The 20731-nt window shown below is 32.9% G+C and overlaps 1 protein-coding gene across 1 annotated transcript; it reads right to left on the bottom strand.

Annotated features, from left to right (window-relative positions):
* Positions 1-5194: 5194 nt before the first annotated feature.
* LOC127738781 (dehydrogenase/reductase SDR family member 7-like) lies at positions 5195-19723 on the bottom strand. Its single transcript, XM_052250158.1, has 9 exons — positions 19685-19723; positions 18142-18264; positions 15549-15701; positions 14700-14806; positions 12031-12223; positions 11069-11115; positions 10434-10553; positions 9812-9978; positions 5195-5320 (listed from the first exon to the last, which is right to left on the bottom strand). The coding sequence occupies exons 2-9, from the start codon at positions 18257-18259 to the stop codon at positions 5254-5256; spliced, it is 972 nt and encodes a 323-aa protein (XP_052106118.1). The 5' UTR covers positions 18260-18264; positions 19685-19723; the 3' UTR covers positions 5195-5253.
* Between the last annotated feature and the right edge of the window lie 1008 nt (positions 19724-20731).

The following is a 20731-nucleotide window of genomic DNA, read 5'->3' as shown; positions in this document are numbered from 1 at the left end:
TTAGGGCCAGCAAACTAGTCTAACCCTGCCACATTCTAAATGTGTCCAAGTCGGGAGCATATAGTTCAGTGGTTGTCGTTGGTTCGTGTCTGTCATATTTGTTTTCGTAATTTGTTTTGCTATAAATTATGCCGTTAGTTTTCTACATTGAATTGTGTCATATTTTTGTTGTCGGGGCCTTTTATAGCCGATTATATGGTATGGGTTTTTCTCATTGATGAAGGCCGTACGGTTGCCTATAATTGCTTACATCAACTTCGTTTGAACTTTGGTGGATAGTTGTCTCATCATACCACATCTACTTATTTTTATATTGTTGTTTGATTACTTTAAACCGTTGTATGATTTATCAGTAGTTTCCAACATAAATGTTACCAGTATAGTTGAAAAAAAGATGTGAATTGTATGTCATTAAGACGGCAACCTAAAGATACATAATAAGCAAAAGACACCCAGAAGTCAACATACAGTCTTCAACAATAAACAATTCTTAATCTACGAGATTTGAACATTAGTAAACTACTGTCGCTTTAATTTCCGAAGAAATCAATTAGTGGTACTTAAATTGCATTGCTATTGTTAGTATTTGGTACACATATCAAAACTTAAATGTTAATTATGCCATATTACAATGTTTTCTATATCCTAATTTTCAAAGTTTTTGGTAGGAACCTTTTACGAGCGACCCTGTCGACGCACACGTCTCGCTACTTTTAGAGTTCATGCTATTCTCTCAGTTTCGGTGTTACCTTGATCTGTCTCTTCCTAGTCGAATTACGAGATTTAAACATCGATGAACTACTGTCGAATTAATTTATGAGGATTAACAATGGTCATTAACTGATTAATTATATAAAGACGCACTTTATTCTATTAATAATCAAAACCAGTCAAGGGAAAAACCATGAAACTGCCTAATTTAGGGTGGTGTGAATCGAACGAGGATACTTAAAACAATCCTAAGATATGTAATAGTACAAACAATTAAGCTCATCAAACTCTATCTCTTCGTGGAGATAAGAGTTTTTGAATCCTCTATCCTTTTTACAAGTTTTACATATCTTTATTACGTATTACTTGAAGCATATGGAAAGAATAAGACCAACTCTGTTATATAAAAACTATATAATAGGATAAATTTTACTTTGAAACAAACACTCTGGGTATAACATAAAGATATCTGACATGACATCATCAAGATGACTAATTTCTTATGACAAGATATGTATTACGGTTTAAGAAAAATTTCAATTGGGAACAAACTGTGCTCCTCTTCTCGCTGACGTAATCCTTAATTCGTATGAGGCAGAATGCATGCAAGGGCTTCTAACAAAAAGGGTAAGAAACTTTCATTATATTTTCACTTCACATTTCGCTATATAGATTTTGTATTGTTGCCGAATAATTTAAAGAGTAATGTCTACGTTGATCGCATCTATTCCATTCCAATAAGGATACTGCAGATACAGTTAGGTGTGTTTTATATCTTGACTGACACTTAGAAACTGTTATTAAGGGTCTGTTCAATACTTAACATGTTCCTTATGTCGTAACTACAATACCCTCCCTTTTCACGGATGTGACTTACCGAATTAGACTATTTACCGGATTTGTAATAACATAAGCAACACGACGGGTGCCACATGTGGAGCAGGATCTGCTTACCCTTCCGGAGCACCTGAGATCACCCCCAGTTTTTGGTGGGGTTCGTGTTGCTTAGTCTTTGGTTTTCTATGTTGTGTCATCTGTACTATTATTTGTCTGTTTGTCTTTTTATTTTTGGCCATGGCGTTGTCAGTTTGTTTTCGATCTATGAGTTTGACTGTCCCTCTGGTATCTTTCGTCCCTCTTTTTTAACTTTACGATCAAGAAAACAACTGTAATTTTCCCAAGAGGAAGTTTTTATGTAACAATATTCTTTGTAGAAATTGCTTATGCAGAATATTTCTACCAGTTGATATGATAGTCCGGGTCTTGCGTTTTCTATCATGACTTCCTTGATAGAAGGTTGCTGCTTACAGGGAAAATTTTGAGCCATGGTTTCTTAATGGTAAAATGGAAGTTATATTTTAGAGAGTTTTACGGACACAGTCATTTAGTCGACCGTTATAAGATATCTGTGCCGCAGATGACAACGCATATGTTTCCTCGATAGAGGATTACTCCGTATATGGAAGCTATTGAACCAAGGGGTCTTATAGTAATATCGAAGTCATCACTTAGAAATTTTAACAGACCATTTCATGATTTGGTTGACCGTAATGGATTACGTGTTTCACAGATGATCACGGATATGTTGTGATCACCCTCAGTTTTTGGTGGGGTTCGTGTTGCTCAGTCTTTAGTTTTCTATGTTGTGTTTTGTGTACTGTTGTTTGTCTGTTGGTCTTTTCCTTTCTAAGCTATGACGTTGACAGTTTATTTTTGACTTATGAATTTGAATGTCCTTTTGGTATCGTTTGCCTCTCTTTTGTAACTGTCGTAGAAGCAATCCAGTCCTCCTTTTCACGATTATGCATCTAATAACAATAATACTAACCATAAACAGTTCGACAGGTGCCCCTAGTAGAACAGGATCTTTCCAGAGCACACGAGATAACCCCTGTTTTATAGTGTGGTTCGTGCTTCTCATGCGATAGTTTTTGTAGTGTAGTCTTTTTTATACTGTTGTTTGTCTTGGTTATTGATGTGTGTGTTTCTAATTTTTGTTTAAATCGTGTCATCATCGTAACAATGAACAATTAAGGGAGTTGTTTGCCAAACACCTAAAATATCGAAATTCCAGCCATTCAACAACAAGAAACACGTTAGGCAGTTGTAACACAAGGGTTTAAATATTGAAGTACACAGCCCATCAACTGGATGAACGCTATAGGTTACTAATGGATGCAGATGAGGACTATGCAAGAAAAAAAGCAAATCGCTAGCAAAGAAACCAAAAAAATCTATCTGAATTGATCAAAGAATCGTGGTCATGCATTCAGGTGCACATTTAATTTTAGATACAAATTCCTTGTTTTAGGCCATGAAAAATCTTACTTTTCATGTCATTTCTTGTTTTTGTTATCTTGATCCATAAGATTTCAATATCGTTAACCTAATATTGCCTATATTTGTGAAGAACCACACTAATTCAAACGGCATATACACCGAAGATTGGTATCACCAAAATGCCTGACATTATGATCGACAACATATTTGTTGAGTATGGTGGATTAATATGTCAACAGACAATCTATATCACAATGGGTACAAATTGTGCACCCCCTACAATCCGACTTGTTTTTCTACTCATATGAAGCAAATCTAGAACCTCCTTAAAGACAAACAAACAAAAAAGATCTTTTATTTTTATTTCAGATATATTAATGATTTCCTGTCACTCAATAAAAAATTATTTCAGTGAGTGATTGTATCTTCAATACAACCTTAACAAGAAGGTCTGCATCATATCTTAACCTTTCATTCAATATTGACACATATGGTCGGCAGCAAATTATAGTCTGACAAACGTGATGATTTCAACTTCCCGATTGTCAATATCCCATTTATCGTGCTTGTTCACACTATAAAGACTTCATTAACAAGGATGTGCTGTAATATTAAAACTGTTCCAACAGAGTTATGTGGGAAAACGACTGATATCGACACTCATAATTTTTACTGTCAACATCACGGATTGGTTGACCGATACGATGTGTCTGTGTCTAAACTCACTAACGACATGTTATCGCTGCCATTAATCTTTGGTTACAAGAAAACTAATTTTATCTGTAATGTTGTTCATTCTAGCATTTTGACTGAGTATGGATTGGCATGGCTGTTGATGCTTCCATAATAGCAGGAAACTCTAACACTGTCGACTTGAACATCAGTAAACTACTGTTGCCTTAATTTATGGTCTTTCATTGTCTATTTGGTATCTTTTGTGCTCTTTCTTATATTTACAGAAGCTAACATTACGCCAGCCTCTTTGTAATTAAAACATGTTGAAAGTTGACCCTAAAAGAGTTTGGCATAACTATTTATTATAATTCCAGTAAATGCTTATCGTGTTTGGCTTTTCAAACGTTAATTGGTGTAGAGCATACATAATTTAAAAAAAAATAAGAAATGCGAATCACACGATTCCATTAAACTATTTATAATCAAATAATCAAATAATGATTTCACCTTAAATCTATAATGCATAAATGTTTTTAACAAGAAAAGTATTTTATCAACTACCAAGATTATTCCTCCTCATGATAAATTAATTTAAGAAATAGTAAATAGATTTCTGTTAAAGTTAACGAGTGACGACGACGGACGACAGAGGACGACGACGACGGAAGACCGAGGATGGACGACGACGGAAGACCGAGAAAGGTCGAACAACGGAGGCTGATGACATTGATGGACGACAATAGACGCTAGGTGATGGAAAAAGCTCACACTGGATCTTTGGGATACATGAGTTAAAAAACAGCATTTATTTTCTTAAACCTACAACAAAATGATAGTCATATTTGTTTACCAATTGTATCGACGAACTACTAAAGAATGAGAAGGTGTAAATGTATCTAGAGGGCACAGTACGAATGACATCGAACCCTAAGACAGCTCTAGTTCAAGTTGTTTCGCCGCTGTTCTACACTGAATGAAAGAAAACATCGGTCCGGGAAAGAATCGATCACACCATGGAGTTTGGAAAAAGATATATTAAACATTGAGACAGTTGTGCAGGCAAACAAGAAAAATGTAAATGAACAGCTACGAATTAAAACTTAATCTTTACTTATGAAACTTCCAACAAAATCTTCAGTAATATTAGGTGCTCCAGAAGGGAAAGTTTATCCTGCTTTGCATGCAAACCCTGCTGTGCAATCAAATAGAATAATAACTCAAATTGAAAGGGTTAAAATCAGTTGCAAGACGTCCAAGCACTGAGGGAAATGTGTATACCGTATTTATTTTACAAACTGGCCAGATAACGATATGCAAATTCATGTTTGAGACTTTAAATTCTGTTTGGTTAAATATAGTATTTTATTTTCTTCTTTCTTTTGATAAATTAAAATGTCGAAATTTCAGTCATAGAATTCTGGTTTGTGTGTTATATTCAAATTAGGCTGAACGTTTTTTTCGGGTATTCCACGACGAATAAATACATATTTGTCATGCCGAATTTGACTATATTAGACTCATTACTGGCGGAAATATATGATGCAACATATCACATGAAAATGACATTTCTGTTGTTTCTATGTGCCCTTAGTGTAAATCGGTCATTCCAGATTGCAGCTTCTTGACACGTTTGGCACCAATACGTCTTCCTAATCTGTTAAAATAATAAACACAAATAAATAATTGGCATAACACATTATAATATTCAAAACCGTGTTCTTCATTATGTGGCATTCCATCTGCATAACGATTACGAATACTGAATAATTCAAGTTAATACAATGCCGATATTCAAGAGCTTGTGTTCCATTTTCGAGTTCTTTTAGAGTATGAATGGTTACACGGAAGCTGTTGAAACAACGGTTATTCCTTGTAAGGTTGGATGAATATATTCGACATTTTATTCTCTCTCGATAATAATCGTTCGCGTATTTTAACAAAATGAAAACGGTTGGTGTGACCAGTGGAAAAGGAACTTATGACCCATCCAGGGTGTCGGAGTTCAACACCAGTTTTTGTCTGTATCACTTTGCGCCATTAATCGTTTAAAATTTGTATCAATTGCTCCACTGTCCATATTTTGGGTTGTATTAACTGGTGCAATAAACGGAATCAAATTGTGCCATATATACATGTATATCATTCACCTTAATACATGTAATAACAAAAACGCTCTCAATTTTACTACATCAGATGCACATTCCGACAATCAATTTCTCGTCAGTGATGCTCTACAGTAGGCAGTAAATTTCAATAAAACAGCATTAGTATTTAAGCCAATACCTCCTCTTGGGCTTCCGTGTTATGTAATGATTCGAAAAAAGGGATAATCGTATTAGGATTTGAAGACAAAATGAAATATTTATTTTATAAAGAAGTCACAATCTAATAATATCTTAAAGTGAAAGCAAATAACTGAACACTCTTCCAAATAAAGAATACTTGTTAGAGATCATAGATTCCGTTAATCAATCATTAAGAATATACTTAAAAAAGATGGGGATGTATGGGAAAGTCTTAATCGGATATGTAATTTAGTCTTTTACAATTAATTTGAATCATTAATAAGACATATACATGACACAGTTAAACAAAACTAGAAAGACAGATCTTGAGAACAACATGCAAAATAAAAGCAGTGGATATGCTATCTGAGCAACCTTGCAAGATAATTATAAGAATTTTAAATAAGAAAGGTCTGAAATATGTTCACCAGTCCATGTATATGGGAGGTAGCAAACTGCATCCATCTCAGAAAAAAACGAACAGAATTCCTCAGTATTCTTGAAGGTACTGTTGTGGTACAAAACGATGATTTTGCGCTAAGTAATAATTTGAAAAAAAGGGATAATCTTATTTCGATGTGAAGTCAATTTGTAATTTTTATTGGTGGAGGGAAGTCATTAATTAAATAATATGTAAAAGTGAGAACGAATAGTTTGTCAATTGAAGAGTTTATGTTTATGTGATCGTTTGGCGCAAATGAAGAAACCTATATTTGCACAAATATCACTTTGGCGCAAAAAACTGAGAAATGAATGCGTTTTTGGAGCAAACGAATATCGTATGCTTTTTGTTTGGGTTAGATGTGTTGTGCAATCAATTTGTTTTTCTTTGTACTGTGTTGTGGACTTTTGTTTGAGTTATAAGTCAATGTGGTTGTCTGCTGTTTGTCAACCTACAGTTGTTTATTTCCCATGGCATCTTCTCTTTTTTATAGACAACATTATGACTTTGCTGATTAATATGAACTATATACGTGTCCAAAATGACATCGAATATTTCCCGACTGTGACAGTCGAAATCTCGTGCTAAAACATCATCATTTATTTGCCCGACTTTGGCTATACTTGTTTGTGATTTTTAGTTTATAAGCTCGTCATTGTTTTTATAAGCTTTGGGTTTTTGAATATTTTGTCGAAACATACTGAATGAATTACCTCGTCAAACTTCGTTGTAGAGATAAAAAAAATGTATTCCGTTTTCTCATATGATTTTTTTTCAATCGAAATCGGAGCTAGAAACATCGAATCGAATCGATTAGATTTGAATTATTTTAAGTAATGAATTTGTGATATTCCATCTGATTTTGTTTTAATTGTCTCCGTTTGTAACCATTCAAACGGAATACAGTGTTGCGGTAGAAGATACAATTGGCAAATTGAGTTGCTAGAAAGCATTTGGAACACTGTGAGACATCCAATGAACAAATTATCTCCCAAAAGTGATATCTCTACAGAGTTGGTCAGCTGTTCTCCTAAATAAAGTATCGTATTTCTTATGAAGCAAGTGTATGTTGATTTGTAATTGACGTTTCGTTGACTCAAGAAGAAAATATAAATTTCTTTATAAAAAAGGCTGCAGTGTAAAATTCCACCAAAAAAAAAGCCAAAAGTAAAAATAAATTGCAATAAAATGCTACGCTGGGCGCAGCTTGATACGACTGCAGAGGTCGAACCCTGAACAGTTGGGGCAAGTATGGACACAACATTCAAGCTTGATACAGCACTGAATTTGGATTGTGATTAAATATTTGACACAGCATAGGTTTCTGACACAGAATGAATGTGGTCTAAGAACTTAAACAATTTTAATTTACCTATTCAAACCATATCATTATTATTTGCTTTTATATATAAATCAGAAATAACATTTAAAATGGAAAATTTTAAAGAAAAAAAATAGGAAAAAAAAAATCCCCCCCAATTTTTTGAAACCCCTTATGATTCATCATCCCCAAACTCAATCCCAGCCTTCCATTTGTGGTATGGTACCTTGCAGTACAATTTCAGAGAGATCCATACACATGAACACAAGTTATTGTCTGGAAACTAGAAAAATGCTTGTTTTTTTTTGCCCATTTTTTGCCCCAAATTCCTAAACATTTAGGGCAATTACCCTCAAACTCAAACCCAGCTTTCCCTTTGTGGTATGGAACCTTGTAGTACAATTTCAGAAATATCCATAGACTAACACACAAGTTATTGTCATGAAACTAGAAAAATGCTTGTTTTTTGCCCCTTTTTTGGCCCCTTATTCCTAAATTTTTGAGGCAATTACCCAAAAAAAAAAATTCAAGCATTCCCTTTGTGATATGGAACCTTGCAGTACAATTTCAGAGAGATCCATACACTTGAACACAAGTAATTGTCTGGAAAATAGAAAAATGCTTATTTTTTGCCCCTTTTTGGCCCCTTATTCCTAAACGTTTTGGGCAATTACCCCCAAACTCAATTCCAGCTTTCCCTTTGCGATATGAAACCTTGTAGTACAATTTCAGAAAGATCCATAGACTTACACACAAGTTATTGTCATGAAACTAGAAAAATGCTTGTTTTTTGCCCCTTTTTTTTGTCCCTTATTCCTAAATTTTTGAGGCAATTACCCCCAAAATCAATCCAAGCATTCCCTTTGTGATATGGAACCTTGTGGTACAATGTCAGAGGGATCCATACACTAACACACAAGTTATGTCTGGAAGTTACAAAAATGCTTATTTTTGGCCCCTTTTTGGCCCCTAATTATTTAACTGTTGGTACCATAACCCCAAAAATCAATCCCAACCTTCCTATTGAACCTTATGGTAAAATTTCATAGAGATCCATTCACTTAAACTAAAGTTAAAATGCGAAAACCAATGTGTCTTCGGACGACGACGACGCCAACGTCATACCAAAATTTTGCGGTCGTATAAAAATTACAAAAATTTGTCAAAATAAAAAAAAATGTTTAGCCAAACTGTCCAAAAACTCAAATTTGCCGAAACCAAAAAAAAAATGTATGTGACAACGCGCAGCAACATCGGTGTTGAAAGGTGAATTTCTTCATAAGAATTTTTCAATTTTACACCCAGGTATAAAAAATAGTATGATTTAAATTTGTTTTCTTGGTGTTTACGGAATTTTATAATATATTTTCAACACCGGTGTAAAATTCCGTACACCCCTGATTACACCAAGATAACTAATAATATCATCAAGATATTTATGCGGTATGTTTAACGCTATAAAATGCTTTACACGTTCCTGTTTCTGATTAATATTCTACTAATTTACACAAAGCCCCACATTTTTTTTACAAACTACAATATTAAGATCGCTCAGTTCTCAGCTACTTAACAGAGCCAATAAAGTAGAAAATCATTAAAAAATAAATGCTTTATACAATATCTAAAATTTAAATTAGAAATTATATAATATAAATGCCTGTGGTCGTTGTACACATTGAGATAACCCCTTCTAAAAAGGATGACCTGTTGGCATAGGCATCGGCATAGGTGTAAGCGTCGGTATCGAATAGTTTTCGAAAATGTCAATAGGACCGCTATGGGCTTAGTGCGGGAATTCAACCATCGTTAAAATAGAAAAAATAAATACACAGTGAGCTATAACCAAAGGGTGTTTATGGAGTAGCTAAAACGCTTGAAGGGTGGTTTAAAGAAGTTGGAACTTCAACTTTTAAGCTATATCACTTATAGCACTCAGAAAGGGTATATCAAATTAAATGTTGTATATGTGTTTTCAGTAGTAGATTAATTGATTGATTTCTGTTTGCTTTACGCCGCATAAATTCAAAAAGGCTATATCGAGACGAGAGCTTAATAAAGTAGTTATTCTGCAATAAAAGCAAATAAGAAAAATTATACCTTCTTGTTATAGTAGGAAAATATTGGTATAAATATAAAAAGAACAGTTCTGGGTTTCCTGATAACCAAACTTCGTCTAAATCATTTCCCATAGCTACAGACATAAGATAAGCACATCGTTCAGCGGTCATTCTTTTCTCTGTATTTTTCATTTCTACTCCCAATGTCTAAAAATCAATATATTAATCTTATAACAAATGGTTTATGTTTCAAACATTGAATTCCTTTATGCTTACGTCTTTATTAATAAATCATTCTTTATCTAACAAATGCTAATTTAATTGGTGTACATAGCACGGATTTCATATCATTTTCTTTCATCAACAATGTACTTTTCTGCTGGTCATATTTCAGTAATTTTTTTTTATTTACGGAGTAGCCTAATATAGTTTGTCTAGAACATATTGCCAATTGTTTTTTTTTAATGTTTTGTTAAATTCCACACAGTTCTATTTGTTTTTATTGTTAAAATATTTTGTGTTCAAATACAAACTGATTTGTGATCAATGCCCTATTCTAGTTTTGAACTTCTTCAGAAAATCTATTTTTTTAATACCAAATTTAAATTTAATGCATATAAAACATGAGTAACTCAAACGCAGAAAGATTTTCCTGATCTTACCTTTTCGCGACTTTCAGTAAACGCATGCAGCAATGCCTCTGAGAATACTGGACCTGGACAAACCATTGTTACATTAACATTATAATTGTATCCTTCTATACGCAAGGCTTCGAACCAACCCTTAAAGAAAATATAGTGCATAGAAAAATTATTATGGTCCTATATACACTATCTAAACAAGAGTGAACACGCTGAAATGTTTCACCTGTTTTACTTATCATTGCATTTCTAATTGGGAACAACCACGAACTACTTGAATTCATGTTGATAGTCTGTAAAATGAAGGTTTTACTACAATTATCTGTATTCAAGGTATGAAGCATCCAAGTATTTTACCTTCTGAAATATAAACCTTTAAACAAATACTTTATGCTGTCGCCGTCGCGCCGGATTGTAATCGAATTTGTATGCTAGTAAATGAAACAAACCTAAAGTGATGTATTACCTGTTGACGATGAGGGAACCTGGTGTGAAGGAGTAGAAGGGCTAGAAGGTGTGAACGAATCAAACCTAATGTGTTTGCATCGAGGATGTGACAGAATCTAAGCTTGCATAATGGAGTAGTCAATCTTAACAATCATGACATGATAGTGTTTAGACTTGTATGGAATTAATTCAAACGTACCAAGACTTACATGTAAGGCATGTTTTGACCCACTATAAGAACCTAGTCCTGGTGCTCCTAAAATGCATTGACAAGAACATTGTTAAATTTGGTAATCGCATTCAGGAATATACACAAAAACATGAAACATTGTATGTACATATAGATCTTAAACTGATACTTGATTCCAGTAAATAGACGACGTGAAATGAAAAATGGTAAAACAGCAAAAATTAGTAGCTCTTTTCGCAAAAACAATTCTTACGACTATTATTGATTGAAGTTATTTCAAGTTGTTCATAACAAACGAATCAAACGGTTTTGCTCCTTTTGAAGTTCATGTCATTCCCACATGTGTTTTCGCTTGGTTTGTTTATTTGAAATGGATTTTTGCGAGAAATGGATTTTAAAATTTGTGAGATTTGAACATCGGTAAACTACTGTTGCCTCTTAATTATCCTCAAGTAATAGAATTGTTGGAAAGAGTGGAGAATATTCACCATGCACCATTTTTCTATCTACATATTACTAAAATTGGGTCAATACCTCTGCTGATGAGATCTTAGTCCCCAAGTGTATTACTAGACCGACAGCTCAGCACTTCAGTACTGGCATGAAAATGCGGATTTTGTTTTATTTAAATTTTATTGTGGTTAAATTTACATAATCACTTGAAACTAATGACTGTGAAGCTCTGATTCTGTGTTCGGTTTTGGCAAAACTGTTGGTTTTTTTATTGTATCAGGTCTTTAACGTTTTGGTTAGCTGTAGGTTTCAAATATTTTGGCCTCGAGAATCACTTAAGAGACACTAATTGTTAAAATGCGTATGTGGTTCAATAACTAATTTGATAATATAATGCAATATAAAATCCTTTAAATAAAGCTTTTATAACTCTACACAACCTAAAAGTTTGTTATCTATATGACAATTCGATCTTATAAGTGAAAAGTAATTTAAAAAAAAGTACATGAACATAGATTATCTTCATACCTAACTTTCCCGCCAAACTACTTGTAATTACAATCCTTCCATAGTTTTGTCTAATCATTTGTGGTAAGACACATTTTGTTAGTGACAGAAGGCCGAGAACGTTTACATTTAACATTGCTTTATCAACTTCAAGACTTGTTTTCTCCCATAATGCTCTCTGTGATCGACCAGCATTATTGACAAGCACGTCTATCTGGAAAATAGAAAAAAGTTCAAAGGTTTTTTTTTCCAACTTTTTAGCAATTAAAATGTGTAGCCATATACACATTTATACTTCTTCTTCTTCTTCCGAATACTTGCATAGTACTATTTTATATTCATTTTGATTTAGTAGTACTTTGATTCAAACAGAATCATGTACATATTGGCAATAGTCAGAAAGCATTTCGGATATCAGTATTTGTAGTGATGCTTCTAAAGCTTATTTAGTATAGCAACTGAAGGATTCTTTATCGTAAAAATATAATACGAAAATCATACTTTCCGGTGGGAACTTACTGTACCCCTTGTATCGCTGAAAATTCCTTAACTATAATGGATCATAGTGCATGGTAAAAAATTAAAATTATCCAACATAACACAACTTGATAGATATAACTAACAATATCTAGACGATTTATTTTCTGTAAACAATTCATATTTTTCAAAATAAATATAAGGAATTTATCTATTTCTTCAGACACTGATATCAGAATTACTCATGGTTATCTTAATATAAAATTTTCTGATAATCGGAACGATTTTCCATTCCTTGAACCTGATGTTCCATTTGATCCTTCTTATGGAATGTACCGGTTGATTCTATATGAGCATGTTAATAGTGACATCTGGGATTTTAATTAACGCTATATTTTCATTATCATTTTTTTGGCAGAGATATAGATGTCATAGATTGGTCAAACCTTTTACTTAATTTTATAACAAATAAAGATATCTTTTGTGGGGAAACATCTAACTCCTTTGTTTTATTAATTTTGTATTTACATTGTGTCATAGATCAAATTCATTCGTTCAGTGTATGTTCACTTGTTTTTGTTAATATGTCTTTTGATTGAGTTAAGCCATTTCAATTGATATTTTATAGTGCGTCTTTCTATGTTGTGATGTTACACTATTGGTTCAGGTTGGGTGAAGGTTGGCTCCTATTAAAACGTTTAAACCCGCTGCATTTGTTTGCACCTGTCCTAAGTCAGGAACCTGATGTTCAGCGGTTGTCGTTTGTTGATGTGGTTCATAAGTGTTTCTCGTTTTTTATATAGATTAGACCGTTGGTTTTTCTGTCTGAATGGTTTTACACTAGTCATTTTTTGATACCTTCATAGCTTGCTGTTTGGTGTGAACCAAGGCTCTGTGTTGCAGGTCGTACTTTGACCTATAATGGTTTACTTTTACAAATTGTGACTTGGATGGAGAGTTGTCTTATTGGCACTCATACCACATCTTCTTTTATCTAGAATCATGTGCAAAACAGTGTAGCCGAGACCATTGATTGGCGCGCTAAAATATCCCATTGACTGGGTCAGATTAGGTGAACGTTCGTCTGTAACGCCCACAACTCACGACGTATTTATTATAAACATTTAAACTGTGGGGTCACCAAAGGGTCTCAACGCCTAAATAAAATAATTCGAAAAACTAATCAGGAATAACCTTTGTGTTTTGATTTATGTTGAATACTTAAACGTTCTTTACTTGTGTTTTTGTTATGTTTTGATAATGAATTTTTATGATATCGGACGTTCTTTCAGCAAAAAAGGATTTAACTGGCTTTAAAAGTTACAATGGATGTGTTGATTATTATCTTTTTTCGGACGTCAAAGCGATTTAACAATTGCGGTTGTCCAATTATGTCATCTTTAAACTTTTATCTGGTCAAAATATTATTTTAGAACGAATGCATGATCAACTTTAAAAAGTGTGCAAAGACAAAACATATAGACAAAATATACTTCTTTCCTGTCTTTTTCGTACTTGCAAGTTATTAGACAGTAAAAAGGCTATTTGGATCAAGCCGTGTGAAATTTGCATTTACGTTTTTGAATAGGTAAAATGTATAGTTTGGTGATCTTTTCTGCTAACTACTATACTTGTGAAAAAACCTTGGCAACAGAAACATATTCAGCTTTTTTTTTAATCGACCCAATTTACATAGTAATAAACGACTTCGTACATTTTATGATCGCAAATAAAATATGTATATAATATACTGTGCACGGTAGTTCGTATATATACTGAGACCCTTTGGCAACCCCATAGTTTAAATGTTTATAATAAATACGTCGTGAGTTGTGGGCGTTACAGACGAACGTTCACCTAATCTGACCCAGTCAATGTGATATTTTAGCGCGCCAATCAATGGTCTCGGCTACACTGTTTTGCACATGATTCTATATATGACCCACCTGCCGGAATTTAATTTCAAAATGGAGTATTTCGCATCCAGTTTAGGAATAGTTGTTTTGTAGACTTATTGATAAAATAATAATTATAATTGGGTTGGTGTCTCATTGGCATATACCGAACATCTAGTTTTATTCATATTTCAAACATGTGATAAATAGTATACGCTGATGTATGTGATAATGACTGGTGTGTGTCCCGGGGAAGAGTTCAATGAAACCTTTGGAAAAAGCAGTCTTTAATAGAAAATAGAGTTTAGAACAACAAACCGTTTTGAAATATTTTAGTACAACTTCAACTTCATTTGCATGACTTCCAAAATCCAAAAGATCAAGTGGTAAAATAAAGATGTCTTCATTCCCAATACATGGATTTTCTGAAATTAAAATACTGATGAGAGTCTGGATGGGGGTCTTTCATTTCTTTAACTTTATATGCCATTTTTATCTTTTCTTTATTTTAATTTACATAAAATTCTCTATTCTTTTCAGTATCTCATTACGCTCTATTCTTTTTATTTATTTATTTATTTATTTATTTATTTATTTATTTATTTATTTATTCATTTATTTTTTATTTTTTTTTATTTATTTATTTATTTATTTATTTATTTATTTATTTATTTATTTATTTATTTATTTATTTATTTTTTGGATTATTTTTTTTCTATTCTTTATTTTCTTGCCCTTTTTCTGCACCTTTAGCCCATAATTATCTATTCTGTAAACCCGATCTAGACCCTCGCTGATGTTTAAGACAATTTTGTGTGTAATAAAAATAATCAAAGTTGCATATATCAAAAATAATGCACTAATAAACGACAGAGCTGTAATGCAATAGTTCTTTTTGTCTGCTAATGGATGTATTTGATGTAAACATAATAATAGTAATGAAATACGTCTAAGGATACGGAATGTAGCAAACACTACATACTGGGACTATTATTAAGCTACATATCGTTTGGCAACTGAAATTTTGTTTCGTTAGAAATGTATTTAAACGACACAAATAAAAAATTACAAAAAACTATAACATTAGATGTATGTTGTTGGAATGATTACAGTGAGATCATGCGTCGGGAAAACAAGGTTATTAAATGTATTGTAAAAGAAATTTACGTTTTAGACATTTATCTTTGACTTGTTTTAATCTATCTTCTCTTCTTGCTGATAATATAAGTTTGCATCCAACTGATGATAACTGATAGGCCAGGGCTTCTCCAATTCCACTGGATGCTCCCGTTATCCATACCACTTTGCCTTTCAGTGATGCTGCAATAATAAGAAATTATTTCAGATCCCTCAAACAATGACAGCTTTATTCAGATGTATGAATTTGATAAGGCTACAAATGTATAGAAATGTCTGATTATTTTCCATTTGTTTTCCAAATTGATTTGTATTTTCAATTTGTAAATTTCAAGATTGCACGTTTTTCAAAGATCTTTCAGGGCTAAACCAATTTCACTATTACATAACTGATGAAACAAAGATGACTTTCCGTTCAAAACATGATGAAAATAAATGAATCACATACGCCCACGTAAATAGGATATATACTAATACAAGAAAAATTCTAATTTGGGTGCGTTGATAAAAAATCATATTTCACGATCTAACTCCTTCTAATAACAGTATTGTCGTCATTTAAAGAGATTAGAACGTGAAACATGATGTTTTACATACTTTACGAGAAAGCGTGTAAAAACATAAGCGTAAACAAGAATCAAGTGCTCTATGCAAAATAATATTTCTGCAATTTTCTTTAAAGCAGCCATATATATTTTGAGAGATTTCTTTTTTTTTAACAGATTTAATTTAGAAATTCTGATACGATATTATAATTCTATCCTTATATATAGCTATAATATCATATAAACTGTTTCCATGATGATATACAGAAACCCCTTCTTTTGAGCAAGGGGATCCCGTGACCATGGCCAACTCACCAGACGTAGAAGCACATATCAAATAAAAATATTTTAGAAAATTAAAACGTTATATGAAAAAGATTTCATATAGAAACCAAAATTTAGAAGAATTTCATGTTATTTACAGTTGTCCTTATAGCAACTAACGATGTACTTTCGTCCTTTCTTATTTTCAACAGCTTGAATAAGTCTTCATGTTCACTGGTGTTAATATGTCCTTTGATAGTGTTAAGCTATTTCAGTTGATATTTTATAGTGTGTCTTTCTATGTTGGGATGTTACACTATTGTTTCAGAAAAAGGGTGAAGGTTTGGTACCATTAAAACGTTTAAACCCGCTGCATTTGTTTGCACCTGTCCTAAGTCAGGAATCTGATGTTCAGTAGTTGTCGTTTGTTGATGTGGTTCATAAGTGTTTCTCGTTTCTCGTTTTTTATATAGATTAGACCGTTGGTTTTCCCGTTTGAATGGTTTTACACTAGTAATTTTTGGGGCCCTTTATAGCTTGCTGTTCGGTGTGAGCCAAGGCTCCGTGTTGAAGACCGTACTTCGACCTATAATGGTTTACTTTTATAAATTTTGACTTGGATGGAGAGTTGTCTCATTGGCACTCATACCACATCTTCTTATATCTATCTTCATTAAGAAATCCCCCAGAATCAACAGATTGCAACTAACATTTCTTTATTTTCAGTCTATTTTAGCAGTTGTGACTACGACCTTGGCCTTCTAACCTGAAAAATTGATTGAATTTGTTCCCTTCCGTATAACTACCATCTGTACTAGTTTCAATTTAAACCAACAAATGAAGCTTAAGTTACCATCCGCAAACCCTTTTTCCAAACATTAAGATTTTAGTAAGATCAGAATGACCATGAACTTTGACCTATTAGCTCCAAAATCAATTGGCTTCTTTTTTTCATCTGTTTCAGTTTCGTTCCAATTATGGAAGGAAAATCGGATGACTATCAGAAAAAAAATAGTTGTTTAAAAAACTAGTAACAGTGACTTTGAACATTTACCTATTACCTCAATCCTCAATAGAATCACTCCGTCCCTATATTTTCCATCTATTTAAGTTTCGTCACAAATAATCAAGGAAACCTTAAGTTTACATCCGGAAAACATTAGTTACGGAAACACGGGCAGACGACTTCTATCTGCTCCCGAAAACTTTTATTCGGGGAACATGATTGAAGAAGACAAGGGGTAAACGTCAACGAGACAGACACCCAACAAAAAAAAATAACAAAAAAGAAGTCTATAAAGCAAAATAAAATCTTCAACAATAGACAGGTGTCCAATCATCCAGATTCTCGTGGAAGTTTTGAATAAATTTAATACAAAGTATCAATGAATTGCCATTATCACCCAATTCTCTTAAAAAGACATTAAAATGTGACTTATATGACAAGCTCTTACTATCGGGGTTCATGTCTAGGGACATGCACATGAAAATATGGCGTGGTAAAACTTGCATTTTCAGATCTAAACCTTTTTAATTTCGATCAGTGGATTAACAAGACCTAACTATCAAAACTAGTACAGGCAATCACTTAACTTTAAATTAACGGTATAATAGATAACAAAAACACAACATAAATATGACATTTTACAAAAGTTTAAAAAAACATTTCGTGACGATTTTAGACGTGTATTGTCCGAAAAGGGCATTATTTTGATAACGTCTTGAATGCAGATATTCGTCTTTTCTAAAGAAGATTATTTTGCTTAGATATTAGAATATTATCTGCTGTATTTTACATGTAATTAACTATTTACCTGGCGTCTGTCCGAACTTACAGTACCATTGTAAATGAAGATCACAGTCGCTTAATAATATTCTTATTATTTGTATAAATAATAATACCAGTCCAAAAACAACTAACAAGTCAAACATTGTGTCTGAAATTATAAAAATAAAAGCTACTGGATCAAGAAGGTCGAAGATGCAAAAAATGCTAATCCTGGTATCTTTGATGGGTTTATTTACAACCACTGGGTCGATGCCACTGCGGTAGAGGTTTCCTCCTCGATGGTATCACCAGCCTAGTTGTCAGCAATTCTGTACGTGGCATGGTTTATCATTGATATGGTCATAATTATAAATTAATTTGGAATTGTTCGAAATAGTACTTACGATTTTCTACCCAGGAATAGATTACCTTAGCTGTATTTGACAAAATCTTTCTGAATTTTTGGGTCCTCGATGCTCTTCAACTTCGTACTTTATTTGGTCTTTTTAGCTTGTTTGATTCGAGCGTCTCTCAGTGATCAGTCTTTTGTAGACGAAACGCGCGACTTGCGTACAAATTTTAATCCTATTATCTATGCTGAGTTTATTTACAACCACTAAGTCGAAGTCACTGCTGGTGGAGGTTTCATCCCTTCATCCCCGATGGTATCAGTAGTTCAATAGTCAGCACTTTAAATTTGTATTGGCATGAATTATAACTGATATAATTATGATTATATATCAACTGTTTAAAAAACTTTGATTTTTAGAAATACTAAGGATTTTCTACCTCAGGAATAGAATACCTTTGCTGTATTTAACAAAACCTAGAATTGAGAATGGAAATGGGGAATATGTCAAAGAGACAACAACCCGACCAAAGAGCAGACAACAGGCTGAATTGGTGTCCTTAGTGCTTTTCAATTTCGTACTTTATTTGGCCTTTTTAACTTGTTTGATTCGAGCGTCACTGATGAGTATTTTGTAGACGAAACGCTCGTCTGGCGTACAAACTTTTACTCCTGGTGTCTATGATGAGTTTATTTGCAACGTTAATTGTCTTGAACAGCACTTAAGTTATAAGTATAAAAGATTATAAAATGCATTGGAAACCGAAATACATGTATTACAATCAATATGGAACATGGAATCCCGTCTGATCAATACAGTACTCCACTGACAATCATGATTTGAATTTACTCAGTCACATATCCCGCATCCGTCTGACGTTTTTGTCAAAAGCTACTGGATAGTATTTCGGTACAGTATAATGAATGATGCATATAAGGAGCAGGATTTTTAGCCTCAATCCAGCCTCAGTTCGTATGGAGTTCATGCATTGTTCCAACTTCTTATACTACCATGTCTGTCTATATAGCAACTGCTTGACATCGGTAAAACTACCTCGATTATAATGTTATATAAAAATATCAAAGGACATACGGTATGATTGCTAATGATACAGCTGTCCACCAAATTGAATGTTCACATAAAGTGGATGTTTATAACTGTCCTTACATAAGTAAAGATTAGTAGACAATGCCCATAAGCAAGAAAAATATCAATATATACTATAAATGGTTTGCTTACTTCTACCTTTGACGCCTTGTAAATAAACTCAGTTATCGGCCATGGGTTCAAAATGATATCATTCGAAGTTCCTTTCCCGCGAATTATAAATTTACAGCAGTTAACAATTGCATATCTATAAATATTTCTTCATTTTTCATTGTAATAATGTCATTGTAAATTACAAAAAAAAACAGCTTCATATAAGTATTATTCATTTATATGATATAGTTAAACATAAATACTATCAATTTGACATCTTCACTAAGACACTAAAGAAAGATATATAACCGGTGTTGAATGTCGACATTTATTTTTCTTATTTATAAACTTCGTAAAATTAAAAAAATATATAGTATAACTGTAAATTATTTCTCTTTATGTATCTGTTTTGTGCATTGAATTGGCTGAATTGTCCAGTAATTTGTATTCTCCGTCTAAGAATTAAGAGGGGAATTATGTTTTCGGTGAGCATCCATTCGTCTGTCCATCAGTCCCGTTTAATGTAGTTTTGGTCTTATCAACTTGAAACCGTTTGTACACATGGTTATTATGAAGTGAACTGTTTATATATTTTGCCAAATTAGGGTTTTGAACACGAGTTCACTGCTCATTGACCACAATAAGATAGTGCGAGAGATACATATAGTGTTCTATATGGACGCATATTCTTGTCTGATATTTCATTTGTATTGATTCTTTATACAATATATGTTATTTGGAATTTTTGTTGAAAAAAGATTATCGTTAAAGGACTTCTGAAGAAAGAAAAACGTGTTTTTTGTTTTTGTTTTGTATTCCAAACTCGATTTTTTAAATGCAGACGTTGTGGAAAACCATTCACAGAGAAACTCTAACAAATGAATAAAACGTGGTACCCGTCAATGAGACAACAATCAAAGAACGTATTACCAGAAATCATGAGAACACACAGTATTTTTTTCATTTTAATTCTTTTAATTCTTATTTATCATTTTTTTTATTGTAGCTAAGACATTCACAATTAATAGCATTCTCATATTACAGAGAGAAAACTGTTTTAGAGGATACATATAATAAAAACAAACA

The sequence above is a fragment of the Mytilus californianus genome, unplaced genomic scaffold (genome assembly GCF_021869535.1).
Source record: "Mytilus californianus isolate M0D057914Y unplaced genomic scaffold, xbMytCali1.0.p SCAF_4, whole genome shotgun sequence".
Taxonomy (NCBI): domain Eukaryota; kingdom Metazoa; phylum Mollusca; class Bivalvia; order Mytilida; family Mytilidae; genus Mytilus; species Mytilus californianus.
The sequence above is the reverse complement of the archived record's forward strand: the minus strand, read 5'-3'. Positions and strand labels throughout refer to the sequence as shown.